We start from the raw sequence: 24,786 nt of genomic DNA on the forward strand, positions 1-24,786 counted from the left end.
AACTTGATTTTAAGTGCCTCCTCCTTTTTATTGTAACGCCAGAGCCACCTTAAAGAAAACTGAGTTTTAGAAAGTGCTCAGAGTCCATCCCTGAAAATCAGGCCCAGTTAAGATGTCTCATTCTAAGAAGCCAAAGTCACTAGTCACTTTTGAAAATCTTGGCTTTAGTCTATAATCCAAATCGATGCTGTTGTACATTTAAATTAAAGTGTGTATTTTGTGTTTTACCTGTACTGTCATCTATGGGAAAACTCTTGCCTCAGAAATTATAAAGCTAACACCAGGCATCACTGTATTGTTACATAGTAATTTTAAAGGCTTGTGAATAGTTCTATGATATTTTTAAAAATCAGTAAGTATTTTCCGTGGAGAAAATGTGAAAGCTAAATTGAATCATGTTTTAAATACATAAGGTTTACAAATGACAATAATGACAAATCTACAAATCTGTTTTAAAATAAAACATGAAAAATCAGAGAGGGTTACATTGCTCCCTTTTAGGCATGATTCTGAGTAAGGGGTGACACATAGCAATGCTATTATACCCTTTTTGGAGTGTTACATGCTCCTCTCAAATGCTCTGCTAGCATTGTTGGCTATTGCTGGATGGAATTAGATGCCTGGTTCATCCCATTTAGTCACAGGTAAAGTCAGAGGTGTCCAGTAATGTTCCTGCTGTGCCAAAGCCACATGTTAGGGAGGTTCTGCATATCTCATAGGTGAGGAGGGCTTTGCTTCCCTTCACTCCTTTGTGTGGCCATGTTGGACCTGGGCATAATCTAGCCCTTAATCTTTTACTTGTCTGATTTGAGGATGTTTTATTTCCTCCGAAAGATTTGTTATCAGTAACAGCTAACACAAGGATAAAGAATACAGCTGACCTTTCCTACTTTTAGGCTACGTCTACACTGCAGGTCTTTTGCAGAAGAGTTCTTGCGCGAAAACTTCTTGCGCAAAAAGTGCATTGCTTTTGAGATGTGCTTTTGCACAAGAAAGTATCCACACTGCATGGATACTCTTGCCATGAGAGCACCTGTGCCATCAGAGCAACAGCTGTAGCGCAAAAAAGAGTTTTGCCTTGTAGAAGGAGGTTAACCTACACTACAAAAAGCCCTCTTTTCTGCTGTTTTACTGTTGATTTACTTTCGCAAAAGCACACTCGAGGTGTGGATGCGCTGTGGGTTTTTGCGCAAAAACACTGCAGCGTAGATGTAGGCTAAGTGTATATGATGCCATCAGTCCTCAAAGGAAAAAAGAATCCTGTATTCGGGTTTAAGGGATTTTAAGGCATGCCTTATTATCATGTGAGTTCTGTTAATTTGATAGACTATATTTTTGTACTTACTAAAATATTTAAATTTGCTTTTCACTTCCAAAAGTTTGAGAAGGAGGAGCTATTACCTGATGACTTATTGGAGAATGTTTCAATGTTTGGGGAGCTTCTAAGGAAATGAGAAGAATTACTAGCTTGTCATATTTCCACTCTGAAGAGATGACACAGAATTTGGCTTTGTTATCAAACATTATCGTTAGAGAATTTAATTATTACAAAATAATTTTCCTTTCCAGAATATATAGTATTCTCCATATTTCCATATCTGTTCATGTGCCTTCACAACATAGACATAGTATGAAAAAGGATTGTAAATCAATCTATTGTGACATCTTAGAGATTCTAAGTAGATCTATATTTCTATAAATTAGTTCCAGATTTTGTTAAAAAAAAAAAGCAGCACTGCATAGACAAAATATCTTTACACAAAGAAAATGGTGTACATGTGTATAGTGTTATAAAAAATGCAGCTTTGTCTTTGTCTCGTCTTGTGTATCAATTCTGTGTCTTTTTAAAATATACCTTTGAATATAATTTTCCAATCATATTGCAGATCTAGAAAAAAATGAACACAAAATAAGCAGAAGTAAGCAACATTTAATAAATGCTTTGAAGACTAATCCTTCATTAACTAAAGAATTACGAATAGTTTTGGAGCAGACCTTGGTGGAGAAATTGGAATCCTTGGGAATTAAAGCAGTAAGGTTATTTTAAATTATTATTCTTCATTAAATAGTGGAGAAGATCCTTTGTTTCCCCCTTTTCCACTTTCCCCTTCACTTTCCTACCATAACCCTTTGTGGCCATTATGTTCCAATCTCACTCCTGAGAGGAGTCAGAGTGAAATATCCTCATCCTCAAGATCATGTATTTTATCTTTAATGCCCAGTAATTTAAGGTTGGATGTTTCAGTAGTTCCTGTGGGGAAGTTATAGTGGGTGTTTCTGTGCTGTTGTAATATGTGCCTTTATCCAGCGCTCCATAGTAATGTTTATGATTGGGTATACTCACTGCTTGGCTGGGTGTGATACTGCACTCTCTTCTCTCCCTAGTGCCCCTGTTGTCCATTGCCCTCACTGCCTCCGGCTAAGTCACACATATTTGAAATGGATGAATCTCTTCCAGAGTAACAGAGGTCCAGCCATGTCCTTGCTGATTTGCAGCCCTGTCTCTGTGTTTCGGTCTCAGCCCTTTCTAGTCTACCGTCAAATCTGTCTCTGTCCTGTTCAGTAACAGTGCCCCCAGGGCTTTCTCCTTGGAGACTTTGCCTTCAACAGTTCAGTGGTGTCCCAGCTCTTCAGACAGGTTTACTCCTTAACTTCAATCCCCTGCAGGGCGTAACGAAGTTCAACTAATTGTTGGCCTTCTTCGGTGTCTTCAGCTCTCTCCCTGGGTTGTTTGAACTCCCATCCCCTTTCTTGGGCTTCTATTTTAGGCTTATCTGCTCCTTGGGACTTAGGCCATTTCTCCAGCGGCTGGTCAGAGGGATCTGGGCTTGCCCATTACTGAAGGGCCCAATAGACAGCAGCCACTTCTTTGAGAGAGATGTCCCCTAGGGTGCTCCACATTAGGTCGGTGCACCCCTGCTGAGCCTCAGAACAGAGATTTTGTAGCAGTGTCCCTGGGACCGTGCATGCGTGCACCAGCAGCCGCGTGCTGTTAGGCTGCAGGCATCACGCATGCGTGAGCCCCTCTCCCCCACTCTTCAGTTCCTTCTCTACCGCCTCTGGCTATGGACGGACTCAGCAGTGCTCCCTGGCTTCTTCGCGTCTAGATGACTGTACTTCTTAAAACCAGTAAAATTCATCATAGTAGTTAATTAGCTAGTGAGTTTAAATACTTAACTAGTCAATTACTTCGTTAGTTGAAAAAAAATCTAGATTAGTATAAGGGTTTTTTTCTTTTTCTTCCAGTTAATCCCTTCCTGCAGTCTCTGAGGGTGTGTCTACACTGCCACCCTAGTTCGAACTAGGGTGGCTAATGTAGGCATTTGAACTTGCAAATGAAGCCCGGGATTTAAATATTCTGGGCTTTATTTGCATGTTCCCGGGCACCGCCATTTTTAAATGCCCCATAGTTCAAACTCCCTGCCCGCGGCTACACGTGGCACGGGCTAGGTAATTCGAATTAAAGCTCCTGATTCGAACTACCGTTACTCCCCAATGAGTACTCCTCCAATAGAGACAAACAGCGCGCATGCTCTAAATCGTGCTCCGAGGCAACAGGCTTCAAGTTGCCTGCCTCGTTAGCTGCAGCACCATCTGACAATGATATAATTTTGCCGATGCAGCATGAGAGTGTGGCACCGATCACGTTAACAGGCACCTCAGCTGCCACCACAGAGGTGCCTGATGCGGCACAACTGCCCTCTGCACTGAGGCATGATTCAGAGCCTCAGATAGTCTCTGTGCCTCCCACTACGGCACCGACAGCACCTGTTGGGAATTACGCTCAACACAGAAACTTATTAGTCTCATCAACTTTTAACTCACCATTTTTACAAGCTGAGTGCGCTCTGCTATGTTCACATCACAGAAATCACTCTCTCGGGAAAAAATTGCGTCCGAATCTGATGACGACTTCTCTATGGGTTTTTTTCACCAGAGAATTCTCCTTACACATGTCAGAGTATTTACTCTTCCAGATTGGGAATATGCCTTCATATAATGGCAATCCCTGGGTACCTCCACCTGAGCCTTTTCCCTCCTGCCAATACTGGTACAAATGGCAATATTATCACAAATACCAGCATGGCCAGAAATGACACAGAGTGCAATATTACCGCTTCAAATACAAGAAGGTGATCCACTCATGCAGGAGAAAGTACCCCTCCTCCCCCGAACCAAATAACCTCCCTCCTCTGGCCCCAGCTTCAATGACTTCAGATGATGCTGCACAGTTCTATGACCTTTTTAAACGTGTAGCTGCGGAATTAAACATTCCTCTCCATGAGGCTGTGGAAAATCAGCACAAGCTAACAGACAAACTGCACTTAGTAACACCATCAAAAATACCATTTCCAATTAATCCAGCAATAATGGAACTGGCAAAGATGGTGTGGCAAACTCCAGCGTCGATCTCTTCGACAGCTAAGAGAACCACTAAGAAATATTATGTCCCACCCAAGGGTTCTGAATTTCTTTTTCTCACTCAGCACCAAATTCCCTTGTGGTAGAAGCTGCATAAGTAAAATCCAAGCGGCAACAATACCGGTCTACCTTATCGGACCACGATAGCAAAAGGCTTGATGCATTCCAGCGCAAGATATATATACATCTTCCACTTTACAATTTTGCATTTCGAATTACAGTTTTATTGGGCAAATACGATTACAAAAATCATACGATTGCAAAATCGGCATTACAGGCCATCTTAGATGCTGCTGACACGGCTGCACATTTTACAGCAACAGTGGTAGTAATGAGGAGGGCATCATGGTTTAGCTCCATTCCATTCCCTAGGGAAATTCAATCTACAGTAGAAGATCTGTCTTTTGACAGCCAGAAGAAATTCTCCACTTCATGAAAGATTCCAGAGTGACACTTCGGTCTTTGGGGATCCACAACCAAGTACCTAGAAGAAGGCAGTATAGGTATCAGCCCTACCCAAGTCCTCGATACGTCCCATATTCACAACACTACAATAGACAAGACCAGCAGGAACGTAATAAAGGCAGAGGCAGAAACCAACGACGACGCCCTTCCTCTATCAATTCCCAACAGTCACAGCAGTCCAACAAGCAAACTTGATCATCAGATCGAGGGTCTGGAGAGCCTCTCATCTATTCCAAAGCCATTGACAGAAGCAAATCTCTTCTAGCATCGATTGTGGCCCTTCTTTAATAACTGGCAACATATAACCTCTGATAGATGGCTCCTGCAGATACTTGGAAAATGCTACCTTTTGTGTCCATACCCCGTTTGCACCCCCCCCGTCCCTTCTCAGGGACCACTATGACAAGATCCTTCTTCAACAAGAAGTAGAGCACCTCTTACACATAGGGGTGATTGAACCAGTCCCCACACAGTTTAGGATGAGGGTAGGGTGAGTGAGGCTTTAGAGAGGGAGTTCTCCAGGTAGAGAAGAAGCAGATACAGGACTCTTGAGGGAAGTGTGTGTTGTGTTTGGGGCTTTCTTGCTCTGTGCTGAGCTTGTGTTTGTGAGTGAGGGTTGGTGTGTGTTTTTTGTTTGTTTATGTATTTATTTATTTATTTATTTTCCCCTGTGTTTGAGAGAGGCTTTTTTTTCCACTTCCCCTTTGCCCTCCCCCTCCCCTTGATGGATAGTAGCCTTCAACTTCCTGAAGGGAGGTTCAAAAGAGGATGGAGAGAGGCTGTTCTCAGTGTGACAGATGGTAGAACAAGGAGCAATGGTATCAAGTTGTGGTGGGAGAGGTCCAGGTTGGATATTAGGAAAAACTATTTCACTAGGAGGGTGGTGAAGCACTGGAATGGATTACCTAGGGAAGTAGTGGAGTCTCCATCCCTAGAGATGTTTAAGTCTCAGCTTGACAAAGCCCTGGCTGGGTTGATTTAGTTGGGATTGGTCCTGCCTGGAGCAGGGGGCTGGACTTGAAGACCTTCTGAGGTCTCTTCCAGCTCTATGGTTCTATGATTCTAAGGGGTTCTACTCCCATTACTTCTTAACTGCAAAAAGGTCAGTGGGCTGGAGGCCCATTCTAGACCTTCGAGCCATCAATAAATTCGTTCAGAAACAAAACTCAAGATGGCAATGCTTGCTACCATATTACTGACATTGACACAGGATGATTGGTTCTTCTCCCTCAACTTGCAAGATGCATATTTTCACGTTGCCATCCACCCTACTCACAGGTGTTTTTGTTTTCTTCATTTAGTTGTAGAGTCTCAACACTACCAATACAAAGTGCTTCCATTCAGACTCTCTATTGCCCTGAGGGTTTTCTCAAAGGCGCTGTTGGTTGTCACAGCATACCTAAGGCAACAAAGGCTACGTCTATACTACGATCCTCTTCCGCAAGAGAAAATGCAAAAGGAGTGCTCATTTGCATATGTCATGCTCTTATTTGCATTTCTTCCTCAGATCCCTTTTGTGCAAGAGGTTTTTGCACACAAAAATCGCTGTGTAGATGGCTCCTTTTTGCACAAAAACTCCCTTTTGCACAAGAGCCGTTCTGCCTCATTTTTTGTATACATCTCAAATTCCTTCCCAAAGTACAATCATCCTTCCACATCAACCAGACAATGCATCTTCCCATCTTTTTCCCCAAACCACATGCCAACTCTTTCAAGATGAAAATGCATAGTCTTGACCTGCGCAGAGCGCTCTCTTTTTATCTGCAGCGAACAAGACCGTTCCAATTGTCTCCCAGACTATTTGTTTCTATAGCAAACCACAATAAGGGCCGGGCTGGCTCATCACCGAGATTCTCCTATTGGATTGCAGATTGCATCAGACTTTGCTGCACACAGTCAGACATGCTACCTCTAGAGACCATAAGGGCACACTCAACCAGAGCCATGGCTACCTCTATAGCATTCCTCTGTAAGGTACCCATAAGAGACATCCGCGTAGTTGCCATGTGGTCCTCCAACCACTCATTTCCAAAGCACTACGCACTTACGCAGTAAGTAGGAGGGGGGGACTCGCGCATGCGCAATGCCTGCAGCCTAACAGCGTGCGACTGCCAGTGCATGCGTACACGGCCCCAGGGACACTGCTACAAAATCTCTGAGGCTTGACAGTGATGCACCAACCTAATGTGGAGCACCCATGGGGGGACACATGTCAAAGAACGACAGTTGCTATCGAGGTAAGTAACTGCTCTTATGATTCCTCTGCTTGGTTGCTGCTGCTATTCTCTTCTTGTGTTCTCTATTTCCTTGTTTGAGTGAGGTATCTCTTGGGTAGGGTTACCACCTTTAAAATGCAAAATTCCCTAGCAAAACCCTCTCCAGTCCTCTGGGCAAGCCCACCACAATTCTAACCCCAACTACAAGGCAACCCCACAAACTCCCCTGCCCCCATAACAGCCACTTACAGCATTTAGGCTATGTCTAGACTGCAGGCTTCTTTCGAAAGAGCCTCTTTCGAAAGATCGCGTCTAGACTGCAGGCGGATCTTTCGAAAGAGCAATCCGCTTTTTCGAAAGAGAGCACCCAGCGAGTCTGGATGCTCTCTTTCGAGGAAGCCCTATTTACATTGAAGAACGCTTTCTTTCGAAAGAGGAACTTTCGAAAGAAGGCGTTCTTCCTCGTGAAACGAGGTTTACCGCCATCGAAAGAAAAGCCGTGTTCTTTCGAAATAATTTCGAAAGAACGCGGCTTGAGTCTGGACGCAGGGGAAGTTTTTTCGGGAAAAGGCTACTTTTCCCGAAAAAAACCCTGAGTCTGGACACAGCCTTAGAGAGAGAACACATAGATAAGATTGGTAACCTTGCCTGTCTCCTCACTTTCACATGTTCCAGACCATCTCACTCACACAGCACGGTCAGGGCCGGACTAAGGGGTGGGCGAGCCGGGCAGCTGCCTAGGGCGCCAACCGATGGGGGGCGCCTGATGGCACCTGTAAGGGGCGTGCGGCGTCCCTATAGCTGCCATCTTGTGCCTGGATCCCACAGTGCCATGCCCCCCCCCCGCGGCACCAGCCAGCAGTGCCCTTTTCCCCACGGCCGCGAGGCCCTGCATGGCCAGGTGCGGCCCACCCTGGGCTGCGAGACAGCAGCAGTGGCTGGGCCGGGCTGGGAGCGGGCCCCGGGCTGCGCGCCAGCGGAGATGGCCGGGCAGCATGTGCGCCGTGCGCCCCCGAGGACAGGCCCGCACATGCGCCATGCACCCCGGGGGCGGGCCCATGCATGCGCCGTGTGCCCGGGGACGGTGCCATGCACCCGGGCCCAGGGCGCCAAAATGTCTCGGGCTGGCCCTGAGCACAGTGGTCTTGCACATTGGTAGGTAAACAGCTGCTGTATTTTCAACAGTTTTGATATGTTATTGATTAAACTGTGGAAGTGGGAAAACTGCAGCGTCATTAGCTGGACATAACTTTTAACATTGGATATGCCCGTGTATATTGATTGTATTGGAAATCTCATGATATTTTGAGTTTCTGTCAAAGCTTCAGCTGCTTAAATCAAGATGTTCCTAATGGTTGCTGAAGAAGGCTTGAAAAAGTGAAGTGAGTGTACCCTCAAAGTTCAGAAACTAGGGGTATGTCTACACTACCCTCCTAGTTCGAACTAGGAGGGTAATGTATGCATACCGCACTTGCTAATGAAGCCCGGGATTTGAATTTCCCGGGCTTCATTAGCATAAGCGGGGAGCCGCCATTTTTAAATCCCCGCTGCTTCGAACCCCGTGCAGCGCGGCTACACGGGGCTCGAACTAGGTAGTTCGGACTAGGGTGCCTATTCCGAACTACCGGTACACCTCGTTTCACCGGTACACCTCGTTTCACGAGGAGTAACGGTAGTTCGGAATAGGCACCTAGTCCGAACTACCTAGTTCGAGTCCCGTGTAGCCGCGCTGCACGGGGTTCGAAGCAGCGGGGATTTAAAAATGGCGGCTCCCCGCTTATGCTAATGAAGCCCGGGAAATTCAAATCCCGGGCTTCATTAGCAAGTGCGGTATGCATACATTACCCCGCTAGTTCGAACTAGCGGGGTAGTGTAGACATACCCTCTGAGACAAAGAAAAAGAATCCAAAATTTATTATTTTGAAAAAAAAATCATGATACTGAGGCCAGACTTATGGTTTTTAACACTTTGAGTTGGCAATACTGTATAAAAGACTCTGTCTCATTTTGTCTCCACCTGTGATCTTTTTTCTCACTATCTTCCTTCTTGACATCCTGTTTGTATTCCACTCCCACTTTTGTCTTTCACTTTTTTCTGTGGGGAACTTACCGTAGCACTTCCTCACTCTTCTTATGTGCTAAATAATCTTTTCTTTCAAATTGTCCTTAAATTGCAATTCTGCAAAACTCAGTCAGTGGTGTTTTCTGAATGGTACAGTATGTGATTTTCTTACAGTTTGAGCAGTCACACAGTTCATTTTATGTGTGTAAATTCCACTGTCTGTGTATGAATTGGATTGTGGATAATCCTTGGATCATGGATGTAACATCATCATGTTATATGTTCACACAGTACCAAGTACACTGATGGTATTCAGTAAATAAATAGTTTTAGCGGTATAAATATGTGAGGACCGTCCTTTCCATAAGGTTCATTAGACTATGGAATCAAGAATTGTTTTTGACTTCCATCTTTGTACAATATATGGGAAACGTGTCTCAGCAATTATCAAATGTTGTTTTCTGAAAGATTTCTGTGTCTTTTTCTTAAGAGAATTGAGTTGCCCTTCACATATATATTAGCATTCTGTACTAAATGACAATAGACTATGTTCTAATAATGCATTGTTTATAAAACAGCTGTGAAGCCTCTACAAAAAGTATTTTACAATAGATAGATAGATAGATAGATAGATAGATATAGCAAAGTATTGTTTTCTGTTTGTAATGTAAAAGGTAATCAGAAGCTGACAAATAGGCATTGATGATGGCACTGCTGATGGAGCAAGAGTATAGAAGGTGATGTGGTAAAAGCTGAAGGAGAAAAGAAGAGATAAAATTATGCACGGCCTTGAAGGTGTGAGGAAAAAAGGTTTAAATTAGATGCAGTAAAGAAGGCTAATATAGTGCATTTTTATGTTAATTATACTGTCCATCAAACACTGACTTGTGTTATTTCTTCAGGGTGTTCGTGGTATCCCAAGTGACTTCTTAAACAAAATCTTAATTTCTGTTGAATCTGCTCGAGAAGAGAAAGAGAAAGAAGTGCCTGACATTCAACTAATTCGAGAACATCTTGAACGCCAAGTCAGCTTCAGGATTGAGGAGAGATCATCATCATCTTGTAACAGGCTTGTTTCCAGCTCTCGTCTGCCTTCTAAAGGTTGATATTTCAGATTTATTTTATTTTACTGATACCAGGTTTTATGAAATAGTTCTGTTTGTGTACTTTAGTCCCTAAAGTAGACGTTTTGTTTATAGATTTATTTCTGGTTGTGTTTGTAATCTTTTACATAAATAGCAGAGTTTTAGCTGCTAACTACACTACAATGTTTAAAAGATGCTCTACTTTTTATTTAATTACAGAAACAATGGCTGCTTTTTCTATAGCCACAAGTTCACTTTAAGATTTCTGATGAGCAACAACATCTACATTTCTTTTGAATGTTCAGGTTGATAACATAATTTATTTTCTAGATAAACAGAAAATGGTTCATGTGGCAACTTCCTCATTAACAGTGCAGCCAAAACCAGCAAAACGGACTTCTACAACTGTATGCCTAGCTGGACAAAGAATGACTGCTGCTGAGAATACATCTACACCAAAGTAAGAGAGAGAGCACTTTCTTAGCACTTATTCCATAAATAACTCATTAGTGTTCTTCTGATAGCATTATGGATTTATTCTTCCTTTCATATATAAGGGTATGTCTACACTACCACCCTAGTTCAAACTAGGGTGGTTAATGTAGGCAACTGAAGTTGCAAATGAAGCCCGGGATTTAAATATCCCAGGCTTCATTGCATCTTGCCGGGTGTCTCCATTTTTAAAGCCCCGGTAGTTCGGACTCCATGCCCATGGCTACACGCGGCACGGAGTAGGTAGTTCGGATTAGTCTCTACTAGTGGGCACGGAGTCCGAACAACCAGGGCTTTAAAAATGGCGGCGCCCGGCAAGATGCAAATGAAACCCGGGATATTTAAATCCCGGGCTTCATTTGCAACTTCGGTTGCCTACATTAACCACTGTAGTTCAAATTAGGGTGGTAGTGTAGACATACCCTAAGAGAGTTGATATGAACATTTGTGGCTGGTATTTAATGGGGATTATCCACACAGTTACTGTTTTATATGTGAAGGAATAGATTTCTCACTGTATATGTAGTTAGTTTACAGTTGTATTCTAGAAGTAACTTGTTTTGTTTCATATAGACCCGGGAAGCATGTTTTTCTAGACGGGGCTTCCAGAAAAACATCTAGCATTGGGTAAGTTTGGCTGATTTCTGGTCTTAAAGAAATTGTTTTCTGGTGAACTTCCCTTTACTGGATATTGAAATGGCTAGTATACAATTTTTTAAAGTGAAATCCATAGTTTTGTATTAATCATATGTTTTTGTCTTAAAATCTAATTCCTATTGAGTCCATTGTCATAATCCTAACTGAGGCCATGTTCTGATTTGAGCGAGTGTATTCTTAATAATTGAGCAGGCAGAGTATTTTGTACCAGAGAGTGATATCACTTTTTTATCTATCCCATATTAAATTTTGGTCTATTGAAATATTATTTTTTTTAAATTGCTAATTTTTGTTGCATTTTGTCAACATTTTTCTAGTACCGTGGTCACCAACCCATCGATCACGATCGACTGGTCGATTGCGAGGCCTCGACAAGTCAATCGCAAGGTGTTCGGGCAACCCCGCCCCCCATTTTCCCTCCACCCCCCGAGAAGCCCCACTACTTACCTCTAGTGTAGTGCCGGCTTCCCGCGGGGTGGACAGAAGTCCTGTCTGAAGCCCGCGTCACTTCCGGGGGTTCCGGAAGTGCGCGGGCTGCTCGCCCTCCCGCAGCTCTGTTGCGTACTGGGGGAGGGGGCGTTGGCCCTAGAGGAGGAGTGCCGAGGCTTCCCTGCGCTGCCGGCGCCGGAGGGGTGAGTTGGGCGCAGGGGTTTCCCTGCGCCGCGGGATCGGGAGTCGGCCCCGGGGTTTGGCCGCGCTGTGGGAGGAAGGGAGTTGGCCAGGTCGGGCCGCGCCGTGGGAGGGGGGTTTGACCCCAGGGTAGGCACCCGCGGGGGTTGGCTGCGCTGTGCCACGGGAGGGGGGTTTTGCCCCGGGGCAGGTGCCTGCAGGGGTTGGCCGCGCTGCGGGAAGGGAGGGGCCACGCCGCAGAAGGGAGGTTTGGCCCCGCCGCGGGAGGGATGGGGGTTGCCCCGGTGCAGGCTCCCGTGGGGGTTTGGCCCTACCGCGGAATGGGGGGGGTTGCCCCCAAGGCAGGCTCCCGCAGGGGTTAGCCCAGGGGCAGGCACGCTCGGGGTTTCCCTGCGCCGCGGGGGCCCGGAGGAGGCATGTGCTGGCTTCCCGCAGGACGGGAGGGAGGGAGAGAGAATCCTGGGAGGAGGCAGATGCAGGTGACTCTGCTGCCACTGGCACCCTGTCCCCGCTCCCCAGACTCCACTCCCCTGTCCCCAGCTACAGAACTCTGTCCCCACTCCCCTGTTCCCATCCCCTTTCCCCGAACTCTGTCCCCACTGGCACCGTGTCCCCTGCTGCAGAACCCTGTCCTCTGTCCTCTGCCCTCCCAGCACCCTGTTCCCTCTCCCCTGCCCCCAGCCGCAGAACTCTGTCCCCACAAAATGTATAATTGTAAATGCTTCATTTTAGATTTAAATAGCATGAATAAAAAACAGACCATTAATTTCATAACTATAAATACGTGATTTTAATTTTATATATTGCATAATTTAAAAATAAAGTGTTTATCAGAGTGTGTAATTAAGGGCTGGGGATAGCAAGTGATGGACAGGAGGAGAATAGAGAGGGCGGGGCTTCAAGAAAGGGGAGGGGCTGTAGATCTTCGCCTGTTCTGAGATTTAAAAAGTGATCTTCGGTGTAAAAAGATTGGAGACCACTGTTCTAGTATATACATAATTGAACACAATATTCTAGATGCTTTTCATGTCATGCATATCATCTTGTACTGTGTTAATTGTTTAAGCTAGCTGTTTGTCTCGATACCATTCACAATACTAAGCTTGATTTATAAAGTCCTAAATAGATTGGGTACTCGTTATACCAGAGTTCACTATTCTGTGGGTACCCATTGAGGAATTGAGATTTATTAGGAAGTTGCTGCTAATAGCTCCTGTATTTTTTTAACTGGAAAGAACCAGGAGCAGAATTTTCTTAGTGGAATATCTTGGAATGTCTTTGTCTTTGGATTTTGCTTTCACTATTGATTCATGAAAGCACATCTTTGTTGATCTTGCAAGGCTGACTATATATTCTGACTTTTAGTTTTGGGATGATATTTGTATATGAGGTTATAAGGACATTGACTTTGAGATGATTTGGGGCTTTCAGTTTGTTATTAAATAACTTCATATTTTTAAGTAGTTGCATATGAACTCCACATTATAGTAGTTTTTTTTCTCAAATAGAAAATGTGTACATTTATTGGAAAAAATATAGGAAGCTCAAAGTTATGCACATCTGTTTAATACTGAAACCCATTAAATCCTCGTCTGATACACTTTTTTGTTTCAGCACTCCACCATTCAGCTCAGAGGAGGAAGTAGATGATGATGATGATATTATGCACGCTTACATATCACCGGAATTACTAAAACCCAAAGCATCCAGAAACAGCACGAATAATTGTGGGATGGTTACAGGCAAAAGCGAAAAGGACTGGACTGAAGAAAGTGAAATGAGAGAGACTGAAACACCTTCCAAGCCTTCAAAAGGTTTTTTTCATTATTTGTGTATATGAGTTATAATTTAAGGCAAATATGTATAAATAATTTTAAAGTACCTAATAGGTGATAAAATCAATGTTACAAAACACTCTAAAGCTGGAATATACATTATTGCATTTATAGTTCTCTATGTAACGTCATAATGTATTGTTCTTTTATTTTTATTAATATTACTGTAGTATTCAGGGGCCCCAATTGAGATCAGACCCCAGTTGTGTTGTGCACTGTACGAATGCATATGTAACCATCAGCCAGGCTTTATTGACAGCAACAAGGGTCAGATCTAAGGGTTTCATTGAACGTTACAAACACAGTGGGCGTTTGAGCCCATATCCAGAAGTCTTGGAAAACTCTTGGTGCCCTGAAGAGGTCATACTAACACACTTGCAAGCACTGAGCTTGTGACTAGCAAAAGAAAATTTCTGCGAGAGCACCACAATAGTGATTCAAAAGGATGTAAATCATACATAAATACCCATCCCATGCTATTTTCTGCAGTTGTCTATTGCCTCAGTTCTCCACTTTGTGGTATGAAAGTCCATGGAATGAATGTCCCTTTAACACACCACTCCTCTTTCCATCCGCTGCACTCAACTCACATCTGATTGTCCAAAGTCAGCAAAGTCCCAGAATACAGCAGTCCATTCACTTAGGTTCACCTCCCACTTCTTTAGAAGTGAAGTGTGGTGTCAAAAATGCCTCTGCTGCTACAGCTGTTGATTACTATCATCTGTGCCACTGCTTGCCTATGGTACCTTTGCTGCTGCTTATTACTGTCTATGCCACTGCTTGCTGATACTGCCTACTGCTGCCTCTGTCTCTTTCTGAAATGCTGTGTACTGAGCAGAGAGGAAATCTCTGTGCTGCATCCTCTGTGCTGTAGTTACTTTTATGGGTTATAGTGGTCCACAAGTTGAATATGAGTCAGCAGTGTGATGCTGTTGCAAAGAAAGCAAACATGATTCTGGGATGCATTAACAGGTGTGTTGTGAGCAAGATACGAGAAGTCATTCTTCCGCTCTACTCTGCGCTGGTTAGGCCTCAGTTGGAGTATTGTGTTCAGTTCTTGGCACCGCATTTCAAGAAAGATGTGGAGAAATTGGAGGGGGTCCAGAGAAGAGCAACGAGAATGATTAAAGGTCTAGAAAACATGACCTATGAGAGAAGGCTGAAGGAATTAGGTTTGTTTAGTTTAGAAAAGAGAAGATTGAGGGGGGACATGATAGCCGTTTTCAGGTATCTAAAAGGGTGTCATAAGGAGGAGGGAGAAAACTTGTTCATCTTGGCCTCTGGGGATAGAACAAGAAGCAATGGGCTTAAACTGCAGCAAGGGAGGTTTAGGTTGGACATTAGGAAAAAGTTCCTAACTGTCAGGGTAGTCAAACACTGGAATAAATTGCCCAGAGAGGTTGTGGAATCTCCATCTGTGGAGTTATTGAAGAGTAGGTTAGATAAATGTCTATCAGAGATGGTCTAGACAGTATTTGGTCCTGCCATGAGGGCAGGAGACTGGACTCAATGACCTCTCGAGGTCCCTTCCAGTCCTAGTATTCTATGATTCTGTGACATACCAACTCTTAGACCTGCTCATCAGTGATTTCTGCTCTAGTGATTAGAGCAGAAACAAAGACTCTCAACTGAGTGTGAATATCTATCTTTAAAGGGGGAGAGTCAAGTGGTATATAGGACTCTAAAAGCGGCCACATCAATAGGTTGGAACATCCGTTCCAGCCTCCACCTCGGAATTTGGCGTGGATTTGATATTGCTACTCCCTGCTCAGCAAGTTAGGGTGACCGTTGAACATATTAAGGACAGTTCTGCTACCTTGTAGTCATATAATAATCATAACCATAATATATTTCATTACTCATGTGTCCAAGACGTTTTAATCCAAAGCAGCCAAACATGATTACTTGGGCAAAGCAGATCTATCTGCTGATCACCTAGGCAAAATAGGAGTTAAATTACAGTGTGCCACTATAGTCTTTCTGCCCATATCATCAATAGAGGGTTCTCACTCATGCCCTACTTCCATCTGATATCAAGACAATCCCACCCTTGAAGGGCCTACTGCTGAAAAGACACAACAAAAAGTTGAGGATGAGGTCATGACTGCAGCCCTGTGAAATTCTTATTTTTACAATTGTTTATTTGGTTTCTTTTTGTTTTATTTTGTACTTGCAAAAATCACACTGCTGTAGTCATAGTATACAAGCAAACAAATATAAGGATTAATTGATAGAATTTACTTAGTTACGTGTATTGTTTAGGATCTTTTGCTTTGGTTTTTAAGTTATAGTGTTTAAAATTACATGTTTATAATCATGTGTAGGCACCTAAATACATAACCTTATTTTCAAGAGCCACAAAGAGCAATTTAACATAACAAAGAGAAGGTTAAGGCATGATTTGATTATTGCCCATAGGTATTTACATGGGGAATAACTATAATAATGAGCTCTTCATTTTAGCAGAAAAGGACACAATACGCTCCAATGACTAGAGTCTGAAGTGACAAAAATGAATTTGTACTACTTTACTCCTGTTGGCCCTTCAGAGTTAATACAGTAATAGGTGAAGGGGCTGGTGGTGTTTTTTGTTTTTTTTGGTATTATCAACACAATTGTTTACTAAATTGTAATTCAGGAGTCAATCATTTAATTACAGGACCAATTATATACACCTATGCAATCCTATAAAAAGTAGTAAAATTACAGCAGTGTCACAGAGCATAATTTGGCTTGCAGAATTTTTATTCTTGGTGGTGGTACACATGAAGGAAGGAACCCAACTTGACGAACATAGCCTGCAATGAATTTGCAGAGTAGCAGGTTGAAAACAACATTTTTAATTATAAACTGAGCATATTATATGTCCTAATGATCGAGAGACAATAAACATGGAATTTCACTACATTTTGAGTAACAGAGGGGTAGCCGTGTTAGTCTGAATCTGCAAAAGTGCCGAGGAGTCCTGTGGTACCTTATAGACTAACAGATTTATTGGAGCGTAATCTTTTGTGGGCAAAGATCCACTTCGCATCTGATGAAGTTGATCTTTGCCCACAAAAGCTTATGCTCCAATAAATCTGTTAGTCTATAAGGTGCCACAGGACTCCTCGTCGCCACTACATTTCTGAATAGAACTGCTGTTGTTGGTTTTGTTTTGTTTTTTGTTTTAAATCTGCACCACCCTAGAAATTAAAAGAGCTAAAAATCATAAATGGTGAAATGTATATTCATGATGTTAATATCTTTCATCCATTAAGATGTGATCAGTCACACAGAAGGGAAGGTATTTTTTAAATATCCTACTTTTAAACTGACAGTATCCCTGTAATTTTTTAAATGATTGTATAGATGCAGGTATTCAAAAGCTAACTGAACAAGTTGAAAAGACTCTTTCTAGCCACGGAAATCAGAATAAGACACCTGGAGGAATTAATGTCACACAGGCATTTATTAAAAAAGAAGATGCACAAGAACTAAAGGTATTACATTATTTGTTAATTAGATTTATCTATACAAAAACATGCTTCAGTTATTATTGTTATTTTTGTTACTGTTTGTATTCCATGTTGGGAAAAGTGAGATTAATCTGTTGCAGTAAAAATGTCATCTCCAAGGCACTTTCAGAGTTTTACATAAGTTGGCTCCTTTTTCTTTACCTATTGTTCCACATATTCACATTTGTTCTGAGAAATGAGATCTAGAAAAGACCTGTTTGATTATGTCATAGGCTAAAGTATTTTTGTTTCTAGGACTTTGTCTGGTACAGAAGTGTCAAGCTCATTTTCTGAAGAGGACTAAATTCCTTTCCTATTATGATCTGGTTATTGGTATATATATATATATATATATATATAGGAATACACGCCATGCTCAAACTCCGGCAGATCTGTTAGTGGTATCAGTGTGCTGTGGCATGCAGTGTGTTCAAGCTTCAGATCATTGTCGGTGTTGCTCTTTGCCCTTCAGTCTTTAATCAATTCCAGATACTCCCAGTCATGTTTTGTAGTGGAATGAAAGCTCTGAGATACAATGGTCTTTTTCAACTTGGAGAAGACATCATGACAACGGTTCTGGCAGCTCTAATCTCAGTATTTTTTAAGCTTTCACAAGGGAGATTTACCCTTTCTACTCTCCCAGGGGCTGCCCTTGAGGACAGGTCTCTGGGGCAGTTGCTCCCTGGCAGAGGGCTTGTTCTTCTTCCTCCCTTCCCCTTGCAAGAGAGGAGAGTCTAGCTGGAACAGGGGTTAGCCACTCAGACAGCCCCTGGATAGGGCTTTACAGACTCAGTTTCTGTGTAGACACACCCTTAGGCTTTACTTAAAATTAGCTATGCAGATTGAATTACGTCAATTGTGTAGCTTATTTCAAAATTGGGAGCATCTACACAGCACTTATTTCGAAATAGAGCACTTTTCCTCCTACTTCCCTTATTTCTCATACAATGAGGGTTACATGAGTCGGAGTAAGAAGTTCTCCAGCTTGACAGTATTTTGACATTATTTCAAAGTAACTGCCTGCTGTGTAGACATGGACTACGTTATTCTGAAATAATGTTGTTGTGTAAATGTACTCTTAGGCTACATCTACATTGCGCATTCTTGCTTATTTTCAGGCAGAACGACTCTTGTGCAACAGGGGGGTTTTGTGCAAGAAGGAGCTGTATAAACTGCTCCTTCTTGCGCAAAAATGGCAGCTCATTTGCATATCTTCTTGCACAAAAATGCGCAATGTAGATATAGCCTTAGGCTACATCTAGATTGCAGGCTTCTTGCGCAAGAGATCTTCCGCAAAAACTTCTTGCACAAGAGCACGTCCACACTGCAAAAGCACATCAGAAAAGCAATGCGCTTTTGTGCAAGAGAGTGTCCAGACTGCATGGACACTTTCTCAAGAAAACTCTGATTGCCATTAACAGAATGGCCACCAGGGCACGTGTTCTTCTTCTGATAGGCTGTTTTTGCACAAAAAAACCCTATTTCCCATCCACACACACCTTTTTGCGCAAGAGTTCTTGCGCAAAAAGGAGTTGTTCCTCATAGAAAGAGGAATACCTATACCACAAAAACCCCTCTGTTCTGTCAATTCACTGTAAATTTTCTTGTGCAAAAACGCACTTGAGGTGTGGATACACCGCGGGGTTTTGTGCAAAAACAGCCATTTTTGTGCAAAAACCCTGTAGTGTAGACGGAGCCTTAGTATCATGCACCGATGTAGTGCAACGTGGAAGGATGAGACTCAGACCTCTACAAGTCTGGCTGGCTAAGACTGTTTTCCCTATTGCCGTCACCTGGACTCAGTGCTCACAGTTCTGGTACAGGTGCTTGACTTGCTGACATGGTGGCTGGATACACAGTATGCACAGGTGTACTTTTCTCAAAACCCAAGCCATCCTTGTCTCTGGTATGTGATGCATCATCCCTCAGCTGGGGAGCTCATGTGTGGTCCCTCAGAATTCAGTGTCTTTGGACACAAAAAGAGTTTTCTCTCTGTACATCAGTGTCAAGGTACTCAGGTACATCTAGCCTGCCAGGCATTTCTACCCCACCTGGCAGGCAAATTCATTTCAATCCTCATAGACAATATGGCTGCTATATTCTGCATAAACAGGCAGGGCAGAATGTGTTTTTCCCCCATGCCAAGAGGCTGTCTGCCTGTAGGAGCTCTGTATCAAACTCTCCATTGGTCTAGAAGCATCTTACTTTTCTAGGATCCAGAACCAGCTATCAGATTGCTTTAGAGGGTCTTTCTCCTTTCACAAGTGGTCTTTCCATCCAGATATTGTGAGGGATATCATCTTACAGATCTGTTTTCCACCCAAACCAAGAGGAAATGCCACGAGTTCTATTCCCTGAAAAGTCACAGCCCAGGGTCTGTTGTAGATTGTAGCCCAGTGGTGCCAAGGGAGGGGCTTCTCCCCCTCTGGGTGAGTGGGTGGCCACTCCGTCCCACTATACCCCACCCAGTTCTCGTGGGGAATCAGCTGTAGCTGCCGGCCCTAGGACAGTCCACAGATCCCCACACAGTCTGTAACTCAAATCTTTATGCACCGGCCCTCGTTCAGGGCAGGGCGACAATAACCCCCAAGACTGTCCTCAGGCCCGACCCTGTTTGCCTGCCGCCCTGCCCTGAATCAGGGACTGGGCATTGAACAAATTTGTCCTCGTAGGCCAGGTTTGCTAAACCATTTATCACTTTTGTTGCTTTCATCTGGTGTCTTTCCAGTTTGACCACATCTTTCCAAAGTGTGATGTGCAGAAGTGAGCACCTCAGTGCCAAGTAGATGGGGCACAGCTTGTCTTTCCCCTGCACTTTCCTGACAGAGCGAGGAATGCAGCAAACTGCCCTTTCCCTTCAGTCCCGGATGAAGGGAAACAACCAGCAGTGTCTCCATATGAATCAGAGGAGGGGGAGCTTCAGTTCTCCTTCCCCCACCTTAAAGGACACCTGGGGGGTGGAAGGTTTGGGGGTGGGATAGTTATGGATGGGGAAGGGATGTGTCCCCAGCCTGCCCCTTTCACCTGCCAAACTCTTGCCTTAGTTTAAGTTATGATAAGAGGAAGCTGTATATTGAATTTAGTGGTCCTAGCTCTTAGTGTTTAGGAGGAGTTCTTGAACAAATAGTCAAACAGTCAGCCAAATTTTCTCATATATATAATAGATAATGTCTTATAAGTAATATAATCTAATTCTTAATATGATATTTATTAATAATGAATTATTTATTATTATAGTAGTGTCTGTGAATCCAAGTCAAGGATCAGAGTTCCATTATGTTAGGCCAGCTATACCATGAAACACACTTGAGATGCATTATTTTTAAGCTAATATTGTAGTGTGATCTTTGTATCAGGACCACAGTGGTGTAAATGTAGCTTCATACAGTGGAACGATGCTGATTTCCACTAATTTAGCATTTGGCCCTTTATCTTTTGCAGTTTTCCTCATTTTTTTTATTTTTAACTGTACAACACTAACAGTGAGTTAACATCACTTTTTGCATTCAGCATCTTCAGAGGTTAAACGTGCGTGTGTATGTAGGTTTAAAAGGAAACGAAACATAAAAGTAAGGTGCTATGACACAGGACGATACAGCCCTTCATGCATGTGTGCCATGGGACCTTTTAGAAGGGTTATTTCCCCTACAGTTCTAGTTCCCCTTCCTAATCTGCTTGTAAGTCTGAATAAGTAACCTTTAGAACTCCAGAACATTTTAAAAAACACACCTTCCTTAACAAACAAAAAATGCTCATGCTTTTTCTTTTCCTATTAGTTCACAGAAGTTGATGATGATGACTGGGATATATCATCTGTAGAAGAAGAAAATTGTTTATTAGCAAAAGATGGGAGAGAGCAGAAAGGAACTGCTGTTCTAAAGAACAGTGAATCAAATACTGCATCAATGGTACATGCCTGGGGTGTTCCGAAGACAAATCTGCCTAAGGAGGAAGGTAACCTATTTACACATTCACAGCGGTTGAGGGGAAAATAGGATTTGAACACCTGATGTAGTTTAAAAAAAACCTTAAATGTAGTACAGGTTGAATGTCCCTGGGCTGGCACCCTCAGGACCAGAGTGATCCCAAACAAGGGAATTTGCCAGACTATGGGAGGTCAGGCGTCTGGGCTGTCCCGGGGTTCCCCTCCTGGCTGCTGTCCTGGGAGAACCAGGAGAGCCCGGACCTGCCTGCCTGCCTGGCTCTGCTGCCCCCAGCCCTCTCACAGGGCTCTACTGCCTGCTCCGAGTACAGTGGCAGCTGCTTCCAGGGTTCCCTGGCCCTGTCGTGGCGGCAGCTGCTCCTGGTTTTCGGGGCCAGGGTTGGGGAACCCCATGAACAGCTGGGCAGCAGCTGCTCCTGGGGCTCTCTATCCCCAGGTCACTGCCCCCACAGGCTGCTGCTGACAAGACCAGCTCTGCTTTCAGCCGCTCTCAACCTCTGCAACTGGGGCTCTCTGCTCTAGAAACGTCTGTGGTCTTGTCGAACCAGAGATGTTGCCGAACCAGGGATTCCTGGATGAGAGAGGTTCAAACTGAATAAAAATATTTTAGTCACATATCTAATTACAATGGGATGTAAATAGAACTTTTTAAAAAGCTATTTTGTTATAAGTATGTAAAAGAGATGCAAAATTTATTCTAAGATTCCAAGACTCTGAGCAGCTTCAGGCTTATGTGATCTTTTTTTAAATGACCTGCCTGAAAAAAAATGTCTCCTTCCCCTCCAGAACATAGACTCCCCCCTCCAAATTACTCAATTTGGGTGTGTCTACACAGCAGCGTTATTTCAGAATAACGGCCATTATTCTGAAATATCAATGTGAGCATCTACACAGCAATTCTGTTATTTCAAAATAATTTTGAAATAACAGATAGATTATTTTGGAATCTGTAAACCTAATTCCATGAGGAATAACACTTATTGGCTATGTCTACAATGGCGGGTTCTTGCGCAAGAACATCTTGAGCAAGGGTTCTTGTGAAAGAACTCTTGCCCAAGAACATGGCCATACTGACATGTGCTTTTGTGCAAGAGCGTCCATGGCAGTGTGGATGCTTTCTTGCGCAAGAAGCTCTAATGGCCATTTTAGCCATAGGGTTTTCTTGCGCAAGAAACCTCTGCCGTGCGTCCACACAGCCTACTTGCGCAAGAGCTCTTGTGCAAGAGAGCTTACACTTGTTAGAAAAGAGCGTAGCTTTTTCGCAAGAAGCCCTCTCTTACAACGCCGTACTGTAAATCTTCTTGTGCAAGAGCAGGCGGGCAGTGTGGGCGCTCTGCGGAAAAATGGCTGTTCTTGCATAAGAACCCGACAGTGTAGACATAGCCCTTCTGAAATAGCTATTTTGGAATAGCAGTATTGTGGACGCTCCATGGCTGCTATTTCGAAATAGCTCCTCCCCAGGGTCATTCAAAGTAATTACTCCCCACTGCCTCCTGGGGCTCGATTTTGAGGTAGCATGTACACATTAGGGAAACCTGCCTGGGATTAATTTTGAGGCTCCCTGTAGTGTAGACCTGCTATTTCAAAATAAGCTATTTCTGAAAAAAAATCTGAAATAGCTTATTTCGAATAAAGCGTGCTGTGTAGACGTTCCCTTGAGAATAATATTAAATCTTTGACCTCTGGCAGTTTAAGATGATACCTTATGACAGGCTGAAAAGAGAGTTTTATACCTCTGGAAAGGAGAGATTCTTATCTTTCCTGTAGGGGATACAAACAAGTGCGTTTTGTCCTGGACTATCTGTTCCAAGATACCGCACTTTAAAATAGTCATTTTTATGAGTAGAAAAGATATCGTAGGTCATTTTCAGAAAGTCTTAAATCTTAGCACTGATAGCTAGTATACTGTTATGAGGGAGGCAGTCTTCATATACTGGGCTTGACAAATGGCAGCGAAATCTACTCCCCAGCCCCGCACTGCGCATGCGCAAGACCCGCATTGCACATGTGCGCACCACCGGTGAACGGGGTGACTAACTGAAATCTACTCGCCGTGGGCAAGTAGAAACAGTGATTTGTCGAGCCCTGTTCATATATATTTATAATTTTCCTCCTACAGGTGAAATCCCGGCCTAGCTGAAGTCAGTAAAAGTTTTATAATTGATTTCAGTGGGGCTTTCACCCTGTGTGTCATCTGGAAAAAAATGCTGAATCATAATTGGTTGTAGTTTAGGTATCTAATTCATTTTTATTTATTTTGTTCACAGGATTTCATGATGCTGATACAACAAGCACATTAAAAAGCAGCTTAGTTACTGTAACTGATTGGAGTGATTCTTCAGATATATAACTGCTCACCTGTAAATGGCAGACATTGCTGCTAGATTGTAATACAGAGTTAATGACTCTTTCTAAAAGATTCTGACTCCAATTCATTTTTTCCAATTGTACATTTATAAGGAAGATTGTTTACAAAATGTGTGTGTCTTTTAACCTTGAACTGTTTACAAATGATTTACATACATGTAACAGTATTTAGAAACTTGGGGTGAATTTCTAGCCAAACTGAAGCGAATGGCAAAGCTCTCACATACTTCACTGGGGCCAGAAATTCATCCTATTGTTTCTTTGTAAGACTGAAACAAGTTTCTAAAAAATCGCAGAAGCACAACCAGTAAACTGTTTTCTTCAGATTGTTACTTATCAGTATTTTAAAGCCATTTTTAAAGTATATTTTTTCTATTTTATTGTGAATTTTATATAAAAATGTGAACGTTTTAAATAATTTTTTCTTTGTATTAAAATGTTAACATTTCTCAACATGATTTAAAATAAGTGTCAAGGGCTGAAAATGGTATAGCTTACAGATTTGTTGCTGTGTGCCTTGAAACTTAATACTGAGAAAGTGTTTCTGCTTTAGTTGTTAGAATAGGTTTTAATGTGTATTCATATAAAACTATAAATTACCTCAGTATAGCTAGAAAACTTGAACAGGAGCAAGGAAGGTACAGACATGGTATTGAATGCTTACATGTATTTTTTGTTTTCATATGCAATAAACTTTTGTTTTTCCAGTTGCGTTTATTTTCCAAATTAGCTACCTTCATAAAAAATAACTCATTTTGAATTTAAATAGTAATAAAATGCTACATTTAAAAAAGCTTGGATGATTAGTTTTGTATTCTAAGATGTGTCATATTTTTATTTAATTACAACATAATACAAACCATTCCTTTTCTATTGAGTTTTTTAAAAACTAGGATTGCTAAAGATATAGGCTACGTCTACATTGGCCCCTTCTCTGGAAGAGGCATGTTAATTTCCAACTTCAGAATAGGGAAATCCGCGGGGGATTTAAATATCCCCCGCGGGATTTAAATAAACATGGCCACCGCTTTTTTTCCGGCTTGGGGAAAAGCTGGAAAAAAGCGTCTAGACTGGCGCGATCCTCCGGAATAAAGCCCTTTTCCGGAGGATCTCTT

General features: G+C 42.7%; 1 protein-coding gene across 3 annotated transcripts in view; it reads left to right on the forward strand.

The window, feature by feature from the left end:
- The window catches only part of DZIP1 (DAZ interacting zinc finger protein 1), an 84,761-nt gene extending 60,383 nt beyond the window's left edge, over positions 1–24,378 (forward strand). For all 3 annotated transcript variants that reach the window (XM_075918814.2, XM_075918812.2, XM_075918813.2), the window contains 8 exons: positions 1,887–2,032; positions 10,068–10,266; positions 10,581–10,710; positions 11,316–11,369; positions 13,644–13,843; positions 17,216–17,346; positions 21,138–21,315; positions 23,572–24,378. In XM_075918814.2, the coding sequence (XP_075774929.2) occupies positions 1,887–2,032; positions 10,068–10,266; positions 10,581–10,710; positions 11,316–11,369; positions 13,644–13,843; positions 17,216–17,346; positions 21,138–21,315; positions 23,572–23,654 (1,121 nt within the window). In that variant the 3' untranslated portion in view covers positions 23,655–24,378. The remainder of the gene's footprint in view (positions 1–1,886; positions 2,033–10,067; positions 10,267–10,580; positions 10,711–11,315; positions 11,370–13,643; positions 13,844–17,215; positions 17,347–21,137; positions 21,316–23,571) is intronic.
- The last annotated feature ends 408 nt before the right edge of the window (positions 24,379–24,786 follow it).

This window comes from Pelodiscus sinensis, chromosome 1, assembly GCF_052426305.1.
Source record: "Pelodiscus sinensis isolate ZL-2025 chromosome 1, ASM5242630v1, whole genome shotgun sequence".
NCBI classification, from domain to species: domain Eukaryota; kingdom Metazoa; phylum Chordata; order Testudines; family Trionychidae; genus Pelodiscus; species Pelodiscus sinensis.